Source organism: Procambarus clarkii, chromosome 1 (genome assembly GCF_040958095.1).
Source record: "Procambarus clarkii isolate CNS0578487 chromosome 1, FALCON_Pclarkii_2.0, whole genome shotgun sequence".
Taxonomy (NCBI): Eukaryota; Metazoa; Arthropoda; class Malacostraca; order Decapoda; family Cambaridae; genus Procambarus; species Procambarus clarkii.
In genome coordinates this window covers 17,761,786-17,778,986 of record NC_091150.1, presented here as the reverse complement: position 1 = coordinate 17,778,986, position 17,201 = coordinate 17,761,786, and the positions used below count along the sequence as shown (strand labels likewise).

At 45.9% G+C, this 17,201-nt stretch overlaps 1 protein-coding gene across 1 annotated transcript in view; it reads left to right on the top strand.

The window, feature by feature from the left end:
- The first annotated feature begins 359 nt into the window (after positions 1-359).
- The window catches only part of LOC138363449 (endophilin-A-like), a 38,601-nt gene continuing 21,759 nt past the window's right edge, over positions 360-17,201 (top strand). The window contains exon 1 of the mRNA XM_069322888.1: positions 360-1,112. Coding sequence (XP_069178989.1) covers positions 992-1,112 — 121 coding nt within the window. The 5' untranslated portion in view covers positions 360-991. The remainder of the gene's footprint in view (positions 1,113-17,201) is intronic.

Sequence of the window (17,201 nt, the reverse complement as noted above, 5' to 3'; positions counted from 1 at the left end):
AGGACTTCACTAAAATGAAAGTCTTCCTGTCTCTGGCATTGGGAAAAACTAAATATTAAATAAAGGACCCCACTAACTAATCCATATCCTGCTTCTATGTTGTTAGGTAACAATCCTGATGATCTTGGCCTAGGAGCTCTTAACCAGCATGTCCAGTTGAAGTTGGAGTGTGTGTGTTTACTTGTGTGTGTGCGCTAGTGTGCATCCATATTTAATATGCATTGTACATTATTTAATTTTTTTTTTTTTTTTTACAATCGGTAAGAGTTAAAAAGTTATATTGCGTATATATTGGTTATGCGGTGAGACTAGTTTTGGCAAAATGGATCATGCTTGGCACATGGAAGAATAGTGCATTGTGCTATTAGTTGGTGGCCAGGTAAAACTGCTTTATGCCGCATTACAAATTTGTGTATGGGGACTTGCAAGGTGAATACATCAATAAATAAGATTAAAAGACTTTAGGAAAATGGATCTCTCTCTATTCTTGAAAATCTAAATAAACTGGCTTGTCACAGTATTATTATAGGTAACTGAAAAATAGGTTAGCAGGAAAGTTCTACAACCACTTGGCTGGTAATGCAGGTCAGTAGACGAGTGTGTGTGTGTGGCTTCAGTATACCAATAGTGTCAGCTGTTACGTATAAGAAATAATCGGCAGATCCTACATATCTTCAAGTTTAATCCAATAATAGTTCTATTTCTAAGTTTTCCACTGCACAGTTGGATAGCTGTGTAGGCTTTTTAGTTTTCAATATTATATTGTCGCTGGAATTTACATTACTTCCTATGAAGATTAATAACCGTCATCCAGGTAATTTTCCCATGGTGAAGGTACTGTATAAAGTGTTCCGTTCCAATTCTATCGTATCATCTAAGTCTAAGTGATCTAATCACCCCACATATTCTTAAGATTTGGATTCTGTGACAAATCTTTTTAATAAGCTTTCACAATTTTGAATGTGTACATTACTGGGTTGTGGTCTAACTGATGTGTGTGGGTTTCTGGTGCGTGCAAGCAGGCTCGTCCCCCCTGCCTTCCCCCATGAACCCGGGCCAGCCCAACTGGGAGCCTCTCTTCCCCCCAGGAGGCCCCCCGCGCTCTGCTAATGGTAAACATTGCTCACCGTGCACCTTACTGCCATAGCCTCTTCTGTTTGTCTGTCACATACATGTATATACCTGTGCATACTTATACATATGCTTATAAATTTACACATGCATAAATAAACACATACATAGGAATATATAGTTGTACATGCACAACTAGAATTTTTTTTTTTTTTTTTGCTTTCAACACCATACTTATAAGCACTAATGCTTTATTTCTTTCCACCACGAAGTTATTTCTTTCATCCATAACCAATATTTTACATTTTAAACATAGTTATGAAAGTTTGCAAGAGTACGAGGACAGACAAGCTATATGGTTATGCCTTGTTGTGTGGTGCACTGCATGTTGTCTATCGTGGGCTGATCACTGCGTTTAGTTTTATACAAAGAATAACTTTGGCTTGTACCAGTGTGTGTGTGATTAGATGTAGCTTTTCTCGAATAGCACTGCAAGTAATTAAGGAGTCCTGAAGTTATAACATCTTGTAGTAAGAAATATTAGCGAGATATGCTCAGACTGCATGCGTGTCGTAAGACATCCTTCCTGCCAATCTGTTTTTCTGTAAAAAGAATTCTACGGCTCACTGCATGGGGACATGCTCTTGCACAAGTTGATATTACGTTCTTGTGCAATTGCATTGTCCTTGTGTGTTCTAAGAATTGTGTACTGTATACAGTAGCATAACTGTTGTGGGACTGTATATTTCCCATAGGTGTTGTGGTAGTGTGTATTCCCTGAAGCTGTTATAGTAACATATATTCCCCATAACTGCTGTTGAACTGTGTATTCCCTGTAGTTGTTGTGGTACTGTATATTCCCTGTAGTTGCTGAACTGGCTGGCTGTCATCCTTATCCTTCCATGGTACAAAGATCAAGTTTTGATGATCACACCTTTGCTGAGTAGTTTGCAGTAGTCTTCACTTTTATTCTAAGTTTAGCATACTAAGTTGTCAGTGAACTTATGGTGGGTTTGAATTGAACTTATTTTTATGCAGTTAAATTTTTTTTTTTATGAATGCAGCGCTGTTAGGCATCACTAGTTTCCTTGTATTTAGTCCAAGTATGTGCTTGTGTGTTTGTATGTATTCTGTATAAGTTCCATGTGTAGTGAGTAAGGATGAATGAGAAAATGGTTTATCATCATTTTACTGAAGAAAGGAAAAGTTTGTGAAGTATTTAAACTGTTGAAATTTGAAACGGTTATTGACGACAGTTACTTCAGAGGTCATTTTTAATTTCATATCTTCCTTCTAGAAAACAATATATAGGTTTGATGTCTCCCAAAAAACTACTCTCAACTTTTGCTAATAAATAATGACTTTATAAGTATGTCAATGTGGTGAATACATTAATCAGATTTTTTCAACTAGCTGCAGTATTAATTCAATTTTGACTAGCAAGATTGTTTGTAATTTAAATTAGATCTGAATGGATGCATACATTGAAAAAGTTTAAAAACTTTTAAAGTTATTGTAAATATCTGTAGTCATTGCTTTCTCTGAAACTCTTTAAGTAGGTTTGTTTGTTGAAACATGCAGAAATGTTTCTCTCTCTTACATCTCTGGTATTTTTTGCAGCACAAATTTGATATGAGACTTGAACAAAGGTGGTGGTCCTCTGTGGAGAACACTGTCACTGACATGAGAAATTATGACCTAGCTGTTGCATCTTAATTTTTGGGTTTCATGGAAAAAAAAAAAGAAAAAATATGTTTAGTGAAATATATATAATTGACACAATGGAAACTAATCAGTATTTGAATTATGTGGCTTATGTAAGACTAAGCAAAATGTAATAGTTTTATATTTTATGAGAATGGTTAGTATTTTATTTTGCAAGCTGGAGAGTTGTTGTATAAATGCTGTCACTGCAGGTCAACTTGCAAAAGGAAATATAAGTTGAGGGACACCGTAATAACTACTAATGTGGTGACTATGCTTTGGCTATGTATTGACACAGGCAGGACTAGGGTGGCTGTAGAAGATGTCTCGTTCAGAGACGGTTCTTCCCATTGGTGCAGTGTTACGGCTTCTTGACTAGTATTTTAGGATAGCTAGAAAGGATTTGACTGCTCAGTTCGAAGATATTTAATATCCTCCAAGTCTGTTTCTCACCTCAGATGAATTCTTTTGAAGGAATGCTAAAAACTAGAAGGATAAATACTGTAATTGATGTTATTACAACTAGCCAGGCAAGTATGTTGGAAATGTGTTGTAATATAAGTGTTTGAGGAGATTCTTGTGTAGTTATGTGGCTTTAAAAGCTGATGATCTTTCAAAACAAGGCATAATAATTTGGACAACAACCTTACTTAGACAACTTTTATCATCATGCTAATAAGGACTAACAATTTATAATGCTGCTTTACAACTAACCAGGTGGCTTACTGCAATTTTAATGCTCTTAACCTATAAATCCAACACAAGCCAATTTATCAAATAATGCTTAACTAATGTATACTAATTATTTTAACATTTAATAATGAGCTATTAAGCCTGTGAATACCCAATAATATTTCCCATTAAATTTATGGACACTGCAGACTTCTTTTTAATGTTAAATGTAGTTAGGGATTTGTTTTTTTGTGGCAAAAGTTATATGTTGTCTAAAAATTTGGAACAAAATCTAGTAAATTTGTTAGTTCTTATTTCAAAGTACCAGTTCTGTATTTTTAATTTTCTTGACTATGGCATATAGTGACATGTTCTTGTATATGTTCAGTGCAATTACAAATTATGAAATTATGAAAGACAAACCCCAGAAAGATATAGTAACAAGCATAAATACAGGAGCCTACTGGTTGTTCACTTTATTGACTTGCGAGTGCTGTAGATAAAATCCGTCATGCAGATCAGGTTAGAGTTTGGATAATAGTCATATAACTTTTCTGGGAGGGTTCCTGTTGGTGGTTCCTTGGTACCTGCTACCCGGCAAGCTCCACTCAATTCAATCCATGCGCGGCCCCTTGCATGTCTTGAAAGCTTACTGCAGGCCAGAGGCCTAAACCTGGATTCTTCTAAATAGGTGCAAGGAACGGTGGATCGTAGATCACCCTAACCAAGAAAAGGCTACCAGAAAGGTGGGTGACCCAAAACATATAAACAAACAAGGAAAATGAAATAGAAAATGGGACAGCAAGATTCCCAAACCACTTGGTCATGAAGTAATTCTCTCATTAGTTCTACCACCAGGGGTATGCGCACCATTCTCAATCCACCAACCTTGATACCTTAATCATAGTGCCTGGTGCTTATGTCTATGACATTTGCTGTTATGCTCATCTTTCCACCCCAGTGCCCCCTTGGTCCTGGTTTTTCAGATAAAGTGCTGGTCATCTTTGACTTCATTATTGTCCTGCAAGAGCCAGGACAATATGTTACTTCTGGGCAGCCCCTGGTAGGTCTCTAAAGCTATCTTGCCGAGATGGCTTCCCAGTACTGAGTTCAGTATTAGGAGTCGTGTTTGGCATATCTGGAGACCAGAGCCAGTGCCTGGCCACCTCAGAGGCAGAGAAAGAGCTGGGGACTCTTACGATTACCCACAGAGAGAAAGCATCTAGAAACTACGAAGCAATACAGACAACTGCATTGTCCATAAAAGTGAATCACTCAAACTGAGGAGAGCTGGTGGTAGAAGCTAAAGAGAAGAGGAATTATTTTTTAAGAAGGGGAGTCACCTTTCATTAAAACATCAGGTAACTCCATTTCTGGTGATTATTGTTGTTTTATTCCCTTTGCTGATAATTCACTGGCACTCGTTTTAGCAAAGAATTTGTCCAAAGTTGTCTGTCTGTTTCTCAAACTTTCCTGAAGTGGCCAATCACATTATTAATGAATGCATTTAAGTTTTGACTAACTATGGCAATGTTTGGGTGCCAAGCTTCGACTGTATTATAGGTTTTGTCCCAATTGAACATGGAGCTGGAGTCGTGTGGCTCCAGCTCCAGATTCTGTGTGTTGTGCTGTGCCTTGGGTCCAGAACTGCTCTTACGGTGGCATGCGAGCTAGGAGTAATATTCACAGGTACTCGGGCTGCATGTGCTTAGGGTTCCCTTCCCTGAGTGCCCTGTAAGTACCGCCCTTGAGGCTTGGGGTTATCTTTCACAAGTTACCTTGGGGTCTACCTCTGTTGGTCCTTTGCTGCTTGGCGATTGACTGTCCTGAGTGTGTTGAAAGGTTTCCTCCCTGGTTTGCCTTGAGGTAAGTGGTAGTTTTTGCACTGGTAGGGGCATGGGGTACTACGCAGCTAATTTTCACCTCTAACGGTGGCCAGCTCTGTTCCCCCTGGGTGCATTGTCCTCTTGCAGGGTTTTTCTTTTTCTTTTTCTTTTTGCTTGGTGGGGGGTCTGCCTTGATGTGTTGCCTTGATGACGTGTTGCCTTGATGTGTGCCTTGATGTGTGATGTGATGTGATAACTTGCCCCAAGTTATATTGGGTTGTCCTCCTGTTTCGGTGGTACCCCTGCCTTGCCCCCGTGAGTGGACACGTTCCAGGGGTTAAGCTTTAGCAGTTTATTTGGTAGCATTAGGCACCAGTTAGCAGTACTCTGCTTGGGCTTACCCTTAGCGATACCAGTCTAGGGGCCCTGGAAAACTCTGCGGGAGCACACAGGGTCCGATGGATGCGACTCCTGGGTCTCCTCTCACCTTATGCGAGTTTGAGTGTTGCTCTGTCCCCTTGTCTCAGGGCGACGCTCATTGTTTTTGCTCCCATCATGCTGCCTGTTGGGTCAGTGACACCTTCGACCCAGAGTCCTGCGAGCATTGCTGCTTGTTTGTGACTCAATTCACCCTACCTACTGATGACATTTTTCGGGTGCAGGCGGCTCGGGCATTGCAGGCTAGGTTTAGGTTGCTGCAATGTGCTAGATTGGTTGCTTCCAGGGATGCGCCGTGGCTGCCCTGTTTAGCCTTTAGGGACCCGGACTTTGGGGTGTTGGTCACGTCTACCTTGGTTCAGTCCGCACTCCCTCTTTCTTTCCCTGCTGTGGTTTATTCTGCCGCAGCAAAATCCCCCCCCCCCCCCCCTCCTTCCTGCTTCCAGCTCCTAAGCATCTGAGGGCTTTGGGGTCGGGGCAGGGTTTCGAGGTTTCAGAGGTTGCTCCTTCTTGGGTGACGATGGAGGTATTCGAGTCAGTTCCTCCAGCCGTAGCACCGGGGTCTGACCAGTGGGCCCCGTCTCTTCCTGGTTTTCCGGCCTTTCTATTCTGGCATTTTCTTGTGAGGACGGGGCTTTTGAGGATGACTCACCCCCCGGGGCCTGATCTGGAGGTTCCAGGGGTTGGGGAGGAGCTGACTTGGAGGCCTTGGGCCCCATTGGACCTTGCCTGAGTTTTCTTACCCTCAGAGCAGGGCTTACTGTTACAAGGACTGGGGTTTTCCTTTCCCCCCTCTGTGTACGAGTTGGATTTGGGTTCGGCTCCTTCCCGTGTTCGGTTCAGTGTCCCTGCGGATAATTTGGTTCCGTCTTTCTAGAGGTTTTCGGCTTCCCGCGTCTTCGGTGCGGGCAGCCATTGTGGCTTACCTCCTGCACAACCCGGAATATGCCTCTATATACTGAATCTGTCTTCCTTCATGTTTGGATCTTCGTCTCCATACTGGGTTCGTTATGAGGTTCTGGAGTCGTTCTGGCTTGCGTACTGCCCATTGTTGTCGTTGGATGCTTGGGGCTCTTTCTGTCGGACCCGCATGCTTGAGTGGTGCGAGGCGTTGACTGTGGTCCAGGTTTACCTGGGGGGGGGCAATTTTAAGCACTAAGGTGCTCAAAAATGTGTCTTTTTGCAAAACGACACTCAAATGAGTGTCTTTTTGCTCCTGCCCTTCTGCGGGATATTGGCGTGATTCTGCTTCACATGCAGGTTTCTTCCTTTTTGGCTGCGGACTTGCACGCTCATGGCTTGTTGGCTTCGGTCTTGCATTTCTTTTCCCTCTTGGAGCTGTCTTCGGATTGTCTTGTGGTGGATGTAGAGGCGGGGCCGTTTCTGGGTCTGGTGCCTTGGTCTTGGCTGCTCGTGCGTCATCTGCGCTTTTGAAGCTGTTTGCGCCGATCCTGCGGGATGCCCTGTTGCTGTTTTTTGCAGCTCGGCTCATGTATCGACAGGTTGTGCTTGCTTCCTCCTTTGAATCTGCTTGGGCCCTGGCTCTTAGGCTGTCTTTGCTCTTTTGTCCCTTGCTGTTTGCAGACTCTGTGGTCGAGCAGTATATGCAGGTGGCTGCTTCCACCTGTCGTCCGATGTCCGACTTGTTGGTTTTACCCGAGGTCCTGGGTGGGTTCTTCCCGGAGGGGTCAGGCCAGGGCTCGGGGTTTTGCCCGTCGGGGTACACCATAGGTGCCAGTTTTGGAGCCAGCACTGCCGTCAGAACCGTCTGCATCTGGTCGGCACGGTGTTTGCTCTGTGTGCAGGTCGTACGGGGTGTCGACCCCTTCGCGGTTTGCCCCATTGACGAGGTGATGGGGGCAGGCTTTCTCTGTTCACTCACGCCTGGTCTCATGATTCGTGAGTTTTTTGGGTCGTTTCTCGCAGCCTGCAGTAGCGTTGAATGGCTCCTCCTCCTCCTCTGTGGGTTTGGGGCTGGCGGGGCAGGCCTCATCTCCAACGCTCTATCGGTCGTCTCGGAGTGGATGCACTTGGGCATGGTTGAAACGACAATGTGTTTCAGATGGGTTTCCCGCTTGTTTCCAGTTCCGAAACGGGACTGTGTGGACATGCGGTTCATTCTGAACTTGTACTGTCTGAACTCCTGGGTTTCTTGCCCAAGCGCACCCTCTCCTGTGCTCTGTCGGGTTGTCTCGGAGTGGGTGTGCTTAGGCATGGTCAAAACGATGATGTCTATCAGGTGGGTCCCCGCTTGTTTCCAGTTCCGAAACAGGACTGTGCGGACCTGCGGTTCATTCTGGACTTGTACCGTCTGAACCCCTGGGTTTCTTGCTCATTTTTTGGATTACCACTCTGTCCCAGGTCCTGCTTCTGTTGGAGTCGGGCGCTTGGATGGTGTCCCTGGACCTCCAGGATGCTTATTGGCACATCCCGATTCATCCAGGGGTTCAGGAACTGGCTCGGTTTGGTTGTGGGGGTGTCAATGTTACTGCTTTCATTGTCTCCCTTTCGGGTTGAACTTGGCACCACGTGTGTTCACACACCAGGGTCGTGGTGGCCCGTCTGCGTCTTTTAGGTATCCGGGTGTTGGCGTTCCTCGGCGACTGGCTGGTCTGAGCTCCCAGTCGATCCGCGTGTCTGCTCGCCAAGGATTTGGTGCTTTCCCAGCTAGCCGAGTTTGGGTTCCTGGTGAACTGGAGGAACTCCCATCTGGTCCCCTCCTAGGTTTGGTCCTGGCTGGGTCTTGTGTGGGACTCTCGAACCGCTTCCTTGTCTCTCCCTCCGGAGTCTCTTCTTCATCTGCAGTCTCGCATGTGCTTGTTTCTGGGGGCTCCCGGGTCACTCGGTGGTTGCTTGAGGGTTTGTGCAGAAGTCAAAACTTTGTGATGTTGGTCTATCTGCCAGGTCGGGTTTGGCTTCGTCGGCTGTTCTGATTCCTTCGGGGTACATCCCTTCTGCCTCTCTCGCGATTGCTGGTTTTGTTCCCCGGGCCTTGCATCAGCTGCTGCGTTGCTGGCTTCGTCTTTGGGTTTTACGGGGTTCAGTGCCTTGGCACCTACCCGAGCTCTCGCGTGATGTGTTCACGGACGCGTCGTCTCTCAGTTGGGGCTTTGTGACCAGTGCTCACCAGGTCAGCTTGGGTTAGTGGGGTATGTCCTTCAGTCGGGTCCACAGCATGGTGCAGGAGTTCACGGCGGTGTGGTTTTCACTTCAGAGGGTTCGAGTCACCCGTGAATAGATGATCCGGCTCCATTCGGACTGCTCCTCGTTGGTTCATTGCCTGAACTGAGGAGATTCGATGCGGTCCTTGGCTCATTGGGGTTGGTCTCTTTGGGTGACTCATCTGCTGATTTCTCGAGGTTTGGCTTTCCTGGCGGTTCATGTCCATTAGGTGTCCAACGTTCTGGCAGATGGCCTGTCCCAATTCATTCCCCTGTCCATGGAATGGAAAGTTGATGCTGATTCATTCAGTTGGCTCTACCAGACGTTCGGGCACTCAGAGGTGGACCTCTTCACGTCTGCATGGTCGAAGCGTCTTCCGGTATATGTGGCGCCCTTCCCTGACCGCGAGGCCGTCGGGATCGATGCCTTGCGGCAGGACTGGTAAAGGTACAGCTGTACCTCTTTCCCCCGGTTCAGCTGTTGCTCCAGGTTCTAGCTCACTTGGAGACTTACCAAGGAAGAGTATTCCTCTTGGCCCCATGGTGGCCGGCCCAGCCTTGGTTTCAGGCGGTGCTTGCGTGGTGCCCGAACCTGGAGGCTTTTCCGTGGCTCCGCCTCTTTCAACAGATCAGTCCGGTCCGTTACGAGACTGGTTCGCTCTTCCCCTTGAGTCTTCGTGTTTGATGATAAAATGCGAAGTCTATCACTCTATTTGACTCGAGTCTTATCACCATCTGTATGGTGCTCAGGTGGCTTCTTTGATGGTGTCCCACCTGTGGGCTTCGTTTTGGCGGCAGTATGAAGTTTCCTGGTGGTCCTTCCGTTTCTTTCTAATTCTTCGTTGCTGTACTTCACTTTCTGTTATGGTTGTTTTGTCCTTTCTATCGTGGCTGTTTCAGGACCGCCATCTTATGCCGTATACTGTACTGTCGCTTCGTATCGTGTGGCATTGAGGGAGCCGCTACAGCTTGCTTTCGGTATTGATGTTACTTCAGCACCGTTTCGCAAGCTGTCTCGAGTGTTGTTTCACCTCCGGCCTGCTCATGCGCCTTCTGAGCCATCCTGGTCCTTAGTGCTCTCATATTTGTCTTGATCTTGGTTTGTTGTGGCCTCTTCGGTTTAGGATTGTTTTTTCAAAGCTCTTTTTCTTGTTGGCATTGGCCTCTGGGGGTCGGTTGGGGAGCTTTATGCTCTCCTCCGGCGCAGGGATTTCTGCTCTTTTGGTTGTTGTGATATTTTTGTTCGTTTGCAGCCATCTCCTTCTTTTCTGGCGAAGAATGAAACTGCTGCTTTCCGGAGGGGTCCTTAGGTTGTTTATGCTTGGTTGGCCAGGCTGGGGGTGCATCATGTGTTGTCCGGTTGTGGCTCTCCGCTGTTATTTGTGCGCCACGGCCTTTGTGGCTGGGGATGTGCTTTGTTTTTTTTTCCAGTTGACATTTTTCCCTGATCTCAGGTTCAGGTTTCTCGGGTCATCCTCAGGGTTATTCAGTCTAGCCAGCCTGTGGTCTATCCTCATGCCCATGACGTTCGTAAGTTTGCTGCACTTGCTGCCATCTTTGGTAACATGTCCTGGGCTGACATTCAGGCGTGGAGTTTATGGCGGTTGAACGGTCCTGGCTGCATGCTGCCTTGTTAATGTTCCTGGGCCTCGTCGGGTCTGTGTTGCTTTGGGTCAGCAGTTGCAGCCTGTTGTCTCGATTTCAAGTTAAGGTACGAGCACCGACTACCTCTCAGGTAAGTAAGTCCTTCCAGTTTTCATCTTTGGTGAAGTAACTCTGGGGAGCCAAAGGGGCTTCCCCCAGAAAACCAGTGCTGAATGTAATGAAATGCTATTTTCTGGGTGAGTCCCGGATGCTCCCCGGCAACCCTTCCTCCCTCCCTCCAGGTGGCAGTTTTTCACGTGTTTTTGACATCTAGCCTCAGAACTGGTGCTCACATGGGTGTCTGGGGCTCCCCTTTCCTCTCCCAGGAAGAGGGGAGCTGTGCAGACATGCGGCGCGGCTCATGTGACATCATGCTCGTTTGCTCATTTTCATTTGGGGAGTTCTGTCCATTAGTTTGTCTATTTTAGTCGTTTTAACCAGAATTGGGGTTTGTTTTGAGGCGCTTACCTTTCTTAGTGCCTGTCCGGTCAATGGCAGATATAGAAAGCTCCAAATCCCATGTGCATTTCTATAGGCCATTGCTCCTCATGCTTCTCTGAGGGGGTCAGGTTCTGACCGTGGTCCCCGGTAGGCCTAGAACTCCATTCACACTGATGCCAAAGTGTAACGATATACGTACAAGGCTGGATAGCTCCAGGAAGCCTCCGGGACTCGCCCAGAAAAAGGCGTTTCATTACATTTAGCGCTGGTTTTTTGTTGTCAAAATGTGACAAATATTAAATCTGAAGAATAAAGGGAGCTGACAAATATAGAGGTTCCTCTGTGATGGCTTGGCTCCAGGGCCATCATGGCTCTCTCTGGGGTTGTGGGGAGAGCTTGAGGAGGGCATAGGTGCCCTTCAACTCCTCCTAAACTTTGGTTTTGTCTGATATGGGTACTTTGCTCCACGGATAGAACTTTTCCTATCCCTTTCTATGAATAAGCTTTACTACCTGGCTGCTTCCCCTTCCCCTCAGGGTGCTTTCATGTGTCATTCGATTTCACAGAATCATCTTATTTCTGTCAGTTTCCTTTGTTTTGCCTTTTCTTTCTTTGATGCTGACAGACATTTTTTGGTTTCTTTTGTGAATCTGTACCTCACTTCCTTCATGGACCCGGCCTCGTTTAAGTTCTTGTCTGCTGCTGCCTTTTGACTCAAGTATGACACTCGGGATTCATCCTGGCTGCATGATAACACATTTCTTTCCTGGGGGCTTGGCATGGATTCTATTGAGCCCTGATACTTGAGTGACAGGAAGTAATTTGTGTGTTTCAGGTAGTCTTAGTGCTATTTTTTGCACTGCTTGAGAACTGCATGTTTGCTCCATTGTTCCCCAAGGACATGGGCAAGTGCCTGCTCATGCTCTCTGGAGCCCTTACTGCAGACGACCACATGGCTCATTCCCATTTGGCAGCCATCTTGCACATTTGGAATGTTTTGGAGTTGTTTTTGGATCAGCACCATGATGGCTTGAACGTTCTGGCATCAGTCCTCTGTGTGGCTGTCTTGTTATCTGCAGTTCTGGCAGCTCTGCCCAAGCTGCTTCCTCCACCCTTCCTCTTTCAGGTGTTGGTGGCAGCTTGTTACTTCACCTGTCCTGTGTGTTGGCAGATTGTGCTGGTCAATCTTTAGATTCTGCCTTGTCTTTAAATCGTTTTATCATACTATCCACTTTCCTGAAGAGGCTGTTTCTGAGGTTATTTCGGTTGCTGTGGCAGTTTTTGGCCCTCAGGTTCTGTTGCTGAGAGGTTCTGTCTCTTCTGCTCAGAGGCAGTCCACTAGGGTTGGGACCTTTGATGCTGATGGTCGGGGTAGGCCTCTAGCAAAGTCAGATCTCAGACCATTGAACTTCAACAATTTCCTCTCTGCTCATCACTGCCAATATACATCGCAGAACGTTGGCTCTGTTTGTGGGTCATCGTACTGGTCATTTCATGGTTCACTCCTTTGATGACGCTGTGGGGGGATGTCTGGCCGGTTTTGCCAGTTCCTGGTCCTGTGATTCATGGTCTTACCAAGTCATCCCAGGGTCTTCTGTGGAGTGGGTCTGTTAGGTTTAGGGATTTTAGATCAGTCCACCCCTCAGCTTCAAGCATTGTAATGTGGTTGGACTCAGCCAAGGTGGAGTTAACCTCATCTCTTTGGTGGGTTTCCCACTTTTTCCAGTCCCCTAGTAGGACTTGGCGGATAGCATTTTACCGTTACCTGCGTGCTACTTGATGTCTCGGTGGATGACTCGTTGGTTGATCCGGTTTCCTTGGTTCCCTGTTTGAAGGTGTATATATCTCGGGTTGTTTGCAGCATCATTATAGCTAGCCAGCCTGCAGTCTACCCTTGGGCCCACAATGTTTTCAAGTCCACAGATTTGGGTGCTGCTTTCTCTAATATGTTGTGGGCTGATATTCATGATCGGGTTTTGAAGTATAACAGGATATTGGTGGTTCAGGATCTGGTTAGTATTTCTGGCCACATTTGGGCTTGTATCGTTTTGGGCTGGGTTTTCCGGCCTATCCTCACCAAGTTTGTAGTTGCTGCCTCTCCTCCTCCCTGGTAAGTCTCCTGTTGTCCTTCTCTGTGATTAGAGACCTTCAGGGAGCCACCATGGGGCTCCCCAGATAACCAGCATTTAATGTAATGGAATGCCTTTTCTGGTGGAGTCCTGGTGGCTCTCTGACTCCTTTTCTCCATTAGGTAAATCAGTTCATAATCTATCAACCCAAGATTGACTCGATGCTGACCTGGAAGCAGGAGCTCCATGATGTCACCTGTTGGTGGCTATGTGCACTAGAGGATTTGAGTGGATCGTCAATTGAACCATTTAGGTTTTGAATGAATCATTTGTAGTCTTATTGGGCAATTGCAATGTTTCCTTTAAATGAAAATGTTGTCTGTTTTGCTTTGCTTACTTTCTGGGTGTTTTTTTGGTATGCGTGATCATAAGACTCCCCAAACAGGACTTTTGTGACTAAAGACTCAATAGTGGAGAGCCATCTCACTGAGATAGCTTCAGGGAGCCACTAGGACTCTACCAGTAAAAGACAAATCAATTACATTCAATGTTGATTGTATTTTGGTGTTTGCTTCACAATGTGTGTGTGTTTATGCTTTGCTTCGTTCATGGACACAACTTCACCCTCAGTGGCGAATTTGTTTTTTCTCTTTCTCTCTCTCTCTTGCTCTCCACTTTCAGGACCAGGACCTCACATCTTTGAATAGCCCATCTTCTTTTCAGTTTGGCTCAGCAGCTTATTGGTTGGGGGTATGAAGTTCCTGATTCATCCTGATTTCCTGGCAATCCTCCTTGGAAGCTAAGCATGGTTCCTTGCCTTCCCGAAAGCTCGAGTGGCATCAGGCGAATTTAGTCTGTCAGGGAATTTATGGGTGGTGCTGCCTTTTCATGCTGCTTCAGACTTGCCTATTGTGCTGGCCTTGTCCCGAGATGTGGGTATATGGCAGCAGCATATTCAATTGCTTTCACTTTCAGTGGCTGATGTTGCAGAGGATAATGGCTCTTATGCAATTGGCTGTGATTTTGCTTGTTTGGGCTGTTCTGCCAGTTAAATGGCAGCTTAGATGCCTTGGCTGGTGTGAGTGTGGTTGCATCTTGTTACTTATGGTTGGGGCTTTAGAGGCATTGCCCTAGTTGCTTGCTCCTCTCCTTTCAGGAGCTTCTCTTCTGCATGTGTCTTGCTGTCAGGCCATATAGACCTTAGATTTGGCTTAGTCCTCATCCCTTTCATTTTCCTCTTTTCACCTTTAGTTTCCTGAGGATGCTGTATCTTTGATTCTTTTGGTTGCAATGGTAGCTTTTCTGTCTCAGTTGTCTATTTTTGCAGAAAGGTCTCGCTCCCACTGCTCGGTGGAGGTGATTTTGGGGCAGAGATTTGACTATTTTTTGTTTTATTTATATATACAAGAGTTCTTATATTCTTATAAAGCCACTAGCACTCATAGCATTTTGGGCAGGCCCCTAATCCTAATTTTTCACTGGAATACGACCACCAAATCGTTTAACAACCAGGTTCCCATTCACTGCTGGGTGAACAAAGGCTACAGTTAAGGATTGGCGCCCAGTCAATCCTTCCCGGCCAGGATACGAACCCTGACTGTTGGACAGGGCAGGTTTCTGGAGATATTACTATTCATATGACCCAGGTATTCCTGGGGTCATTGTACTCAGTTTGGGTATCGCTTCTTTTTGATTGTTCTCTCTTACACGTGCATCAACTCAGGGTTCTTCACACCTGTTGTTTCATAATTCGCCCCTTTGATAGCACTGTGAGGAAAAAGTCTGACCTGTTTTATCAACTCTTGGTCCCATGATGCACTTGGGCCTTCCAGATAGTATTCTGGGACCTACAGTGCAGGTGGTATTGGTATCGGGGGTCCTGGGGCCAGAAGCCCACTCCACAGCTCCTCTCAGTTATCACCGAGTGATTGGATGCTGGAGTGATGGAATTAACTCCTGCTCTGTGTGGGTGCTCTTGGTCCCCAAGTAGGACTCTCCAGATTTAAGATATATTCTTGATCTTTCGGATTTGAATCACTTTATCTCTGGTCAAACTTGCCATGTGACCACCTTAGTCCAAGTTCACTGAGGTGTTGCAGGCATGTTCCTGGATGGTGTCCCTAGACCTGTGGGAGATCTATTGGCATATTCTATTCATACCAGATCAAGGAAGGACTGGATAGGTTTTGTGATGGAGTGTCAGGCTTAACTCTTCTGGATTTCCCCAATCAGCTCGAATCTGGCTCCCCAGACATTCTCGACGCTAGTGTGTGTAGTTTACAAACTAGGGATCTGGTTCTTTCCCAGCTCGCCAGGTTCAGGCTGCTGGTGACTTGGTGAAAGTTCCAGTTTGGTTCTGTTGCAGGTTTTGATTTGGTTGGACTTGCTCTGGAATTCTTGATTGGGTTCCATTTCCCTTCCAGCTGCCTTATGCTTCCCTTTAACACTTGTCTCTGGGTGGTGAGAGTGAGTCCCTGGGTCACCCATTAAGCAGCTGTGCAGAAGTCTGAACTTCACATGTATCCTTTGGGTAGTGTCTGGCTCCAGGCTCTGTGCCATTTTCTTTGACTCCCTCCTTTTTACTACCAGTCTTGGGTTCTGTGGGCACTTCAACAGCTTCTGGTTTACTAGTTTTCTCTTCAGGTTTGGGGGGGCATGCTGTTCCATAGGCTTCCCCCCCCCCCTCCCCCTGCACTCGACCTCTCCATGTGATGTCCTCAGTCATGGGTGTGTGGGTTTTTGACCAGCATTCATCTGGCCTCTCAGGGTCATTGGGTGGGGCCTTGAGTTGGACACACAGCATGGTGTATGGATGTAAGAGTTCACGACAGTCTGGTATACTCTGTGGATGCTTCATTTCTCAGTGGGCTACACGTTCCTGCTTCACTCTAATTGCTTCCCAGTGGTTCAGTCTTAATCATGAGGGGACATCTTGGCATCTTTCTTTGTTGGGCTGGATGCTGTGAGTAGCTCATTTTCTGAATTCTCTGGGTTTGGCTCTCTCTGCAGTTCAAGTTCAGGACACGTCCAACCTTCTGGCAGATAATCTCTAATTTTTGCAATATTACCACGAAGTGTACCATCAACATTTCATTCTACCATTAGCTTTACAAAAGGCTTGGCAACCCTGAGGAGAACCTCTCTGGGTCAGCATGGGAACTGGCAGCTACTGGTTTGTGGTTCTATTCCCCAAACAATGCAGCTCCCTCAGTGGATGCCTTTCAGTTGGACTAAAATGGGTGTGAGTTTCTTTATCCTCTCCCCTTTGGTTTGGCTGTTGCTCCAGGTTCTAGACAGACTGGAGACATTTTCCAGCAGGGTTCTCTAGTTGGCAACATTTTGGCCAGCCCTGCTGCAGTTTTTGGTTTCATTTTCTGAGCCCATGTCTTTTTCCATGGCTGCCTCTCAGCAGATAGCCCTATAGGTGCTTTTTGATGTTTGAGGCTCTCCATCGATCTACACATTTGGAGCTCTTGAAGATTAAACCACACACCAGAAGATGAGGAGATGATGACGTTTCGGTCCGTCCTGGACCATTATCAAGTCGATTGTGATAGGGGAGTGAGGGAGGTACAGGCATTGAGTAAGGCAAGAGAGAGGTGAGGAATTTCCACTTAGGAGGAAATTTCCTCTAGGAATTTTCTCATCTCATCTCTTGCTGGCTGTTATTTAAGCTGTTACTTTGCCTGTGTATCCTGGTGGTACACAGGTGAAACTAACTACATAATTGCTTCATGATCAAGTGATTTGATAATCTCTGGGCTTTGTCATCCAATTTTCTGCATTTTGTTTACCTTACTGTTTGTATGTTTGGTTCACCATCTCTTCTGGTAGCCTTTTCTTGGTTAAGGTGAAACACACTCCCCTGCTCCTCCTCCTGCCTCTGGTTTCTGGTAGACTTACATTACTTGTAAGAGTCTAGAATGGATTGAATTGGGTGGAGCTTGCCGGGTAGCAAGCATCAAAGAACAACCAAAGAGGCATTTTAACAGTATTTTTTTTATCAATTTTGAAATAATTTGGATATGAAGGCGACTTGTGTGTGTATTTTAATAAAATAATACTTATAAGTTATTATTGAAATATTAAATTAAAAATAGAGTAGTTATTTGACTAATTCTCCAATAATTTGATGGGCATGATCACGTTATAAATGCCTTATTTAACCACTGTCC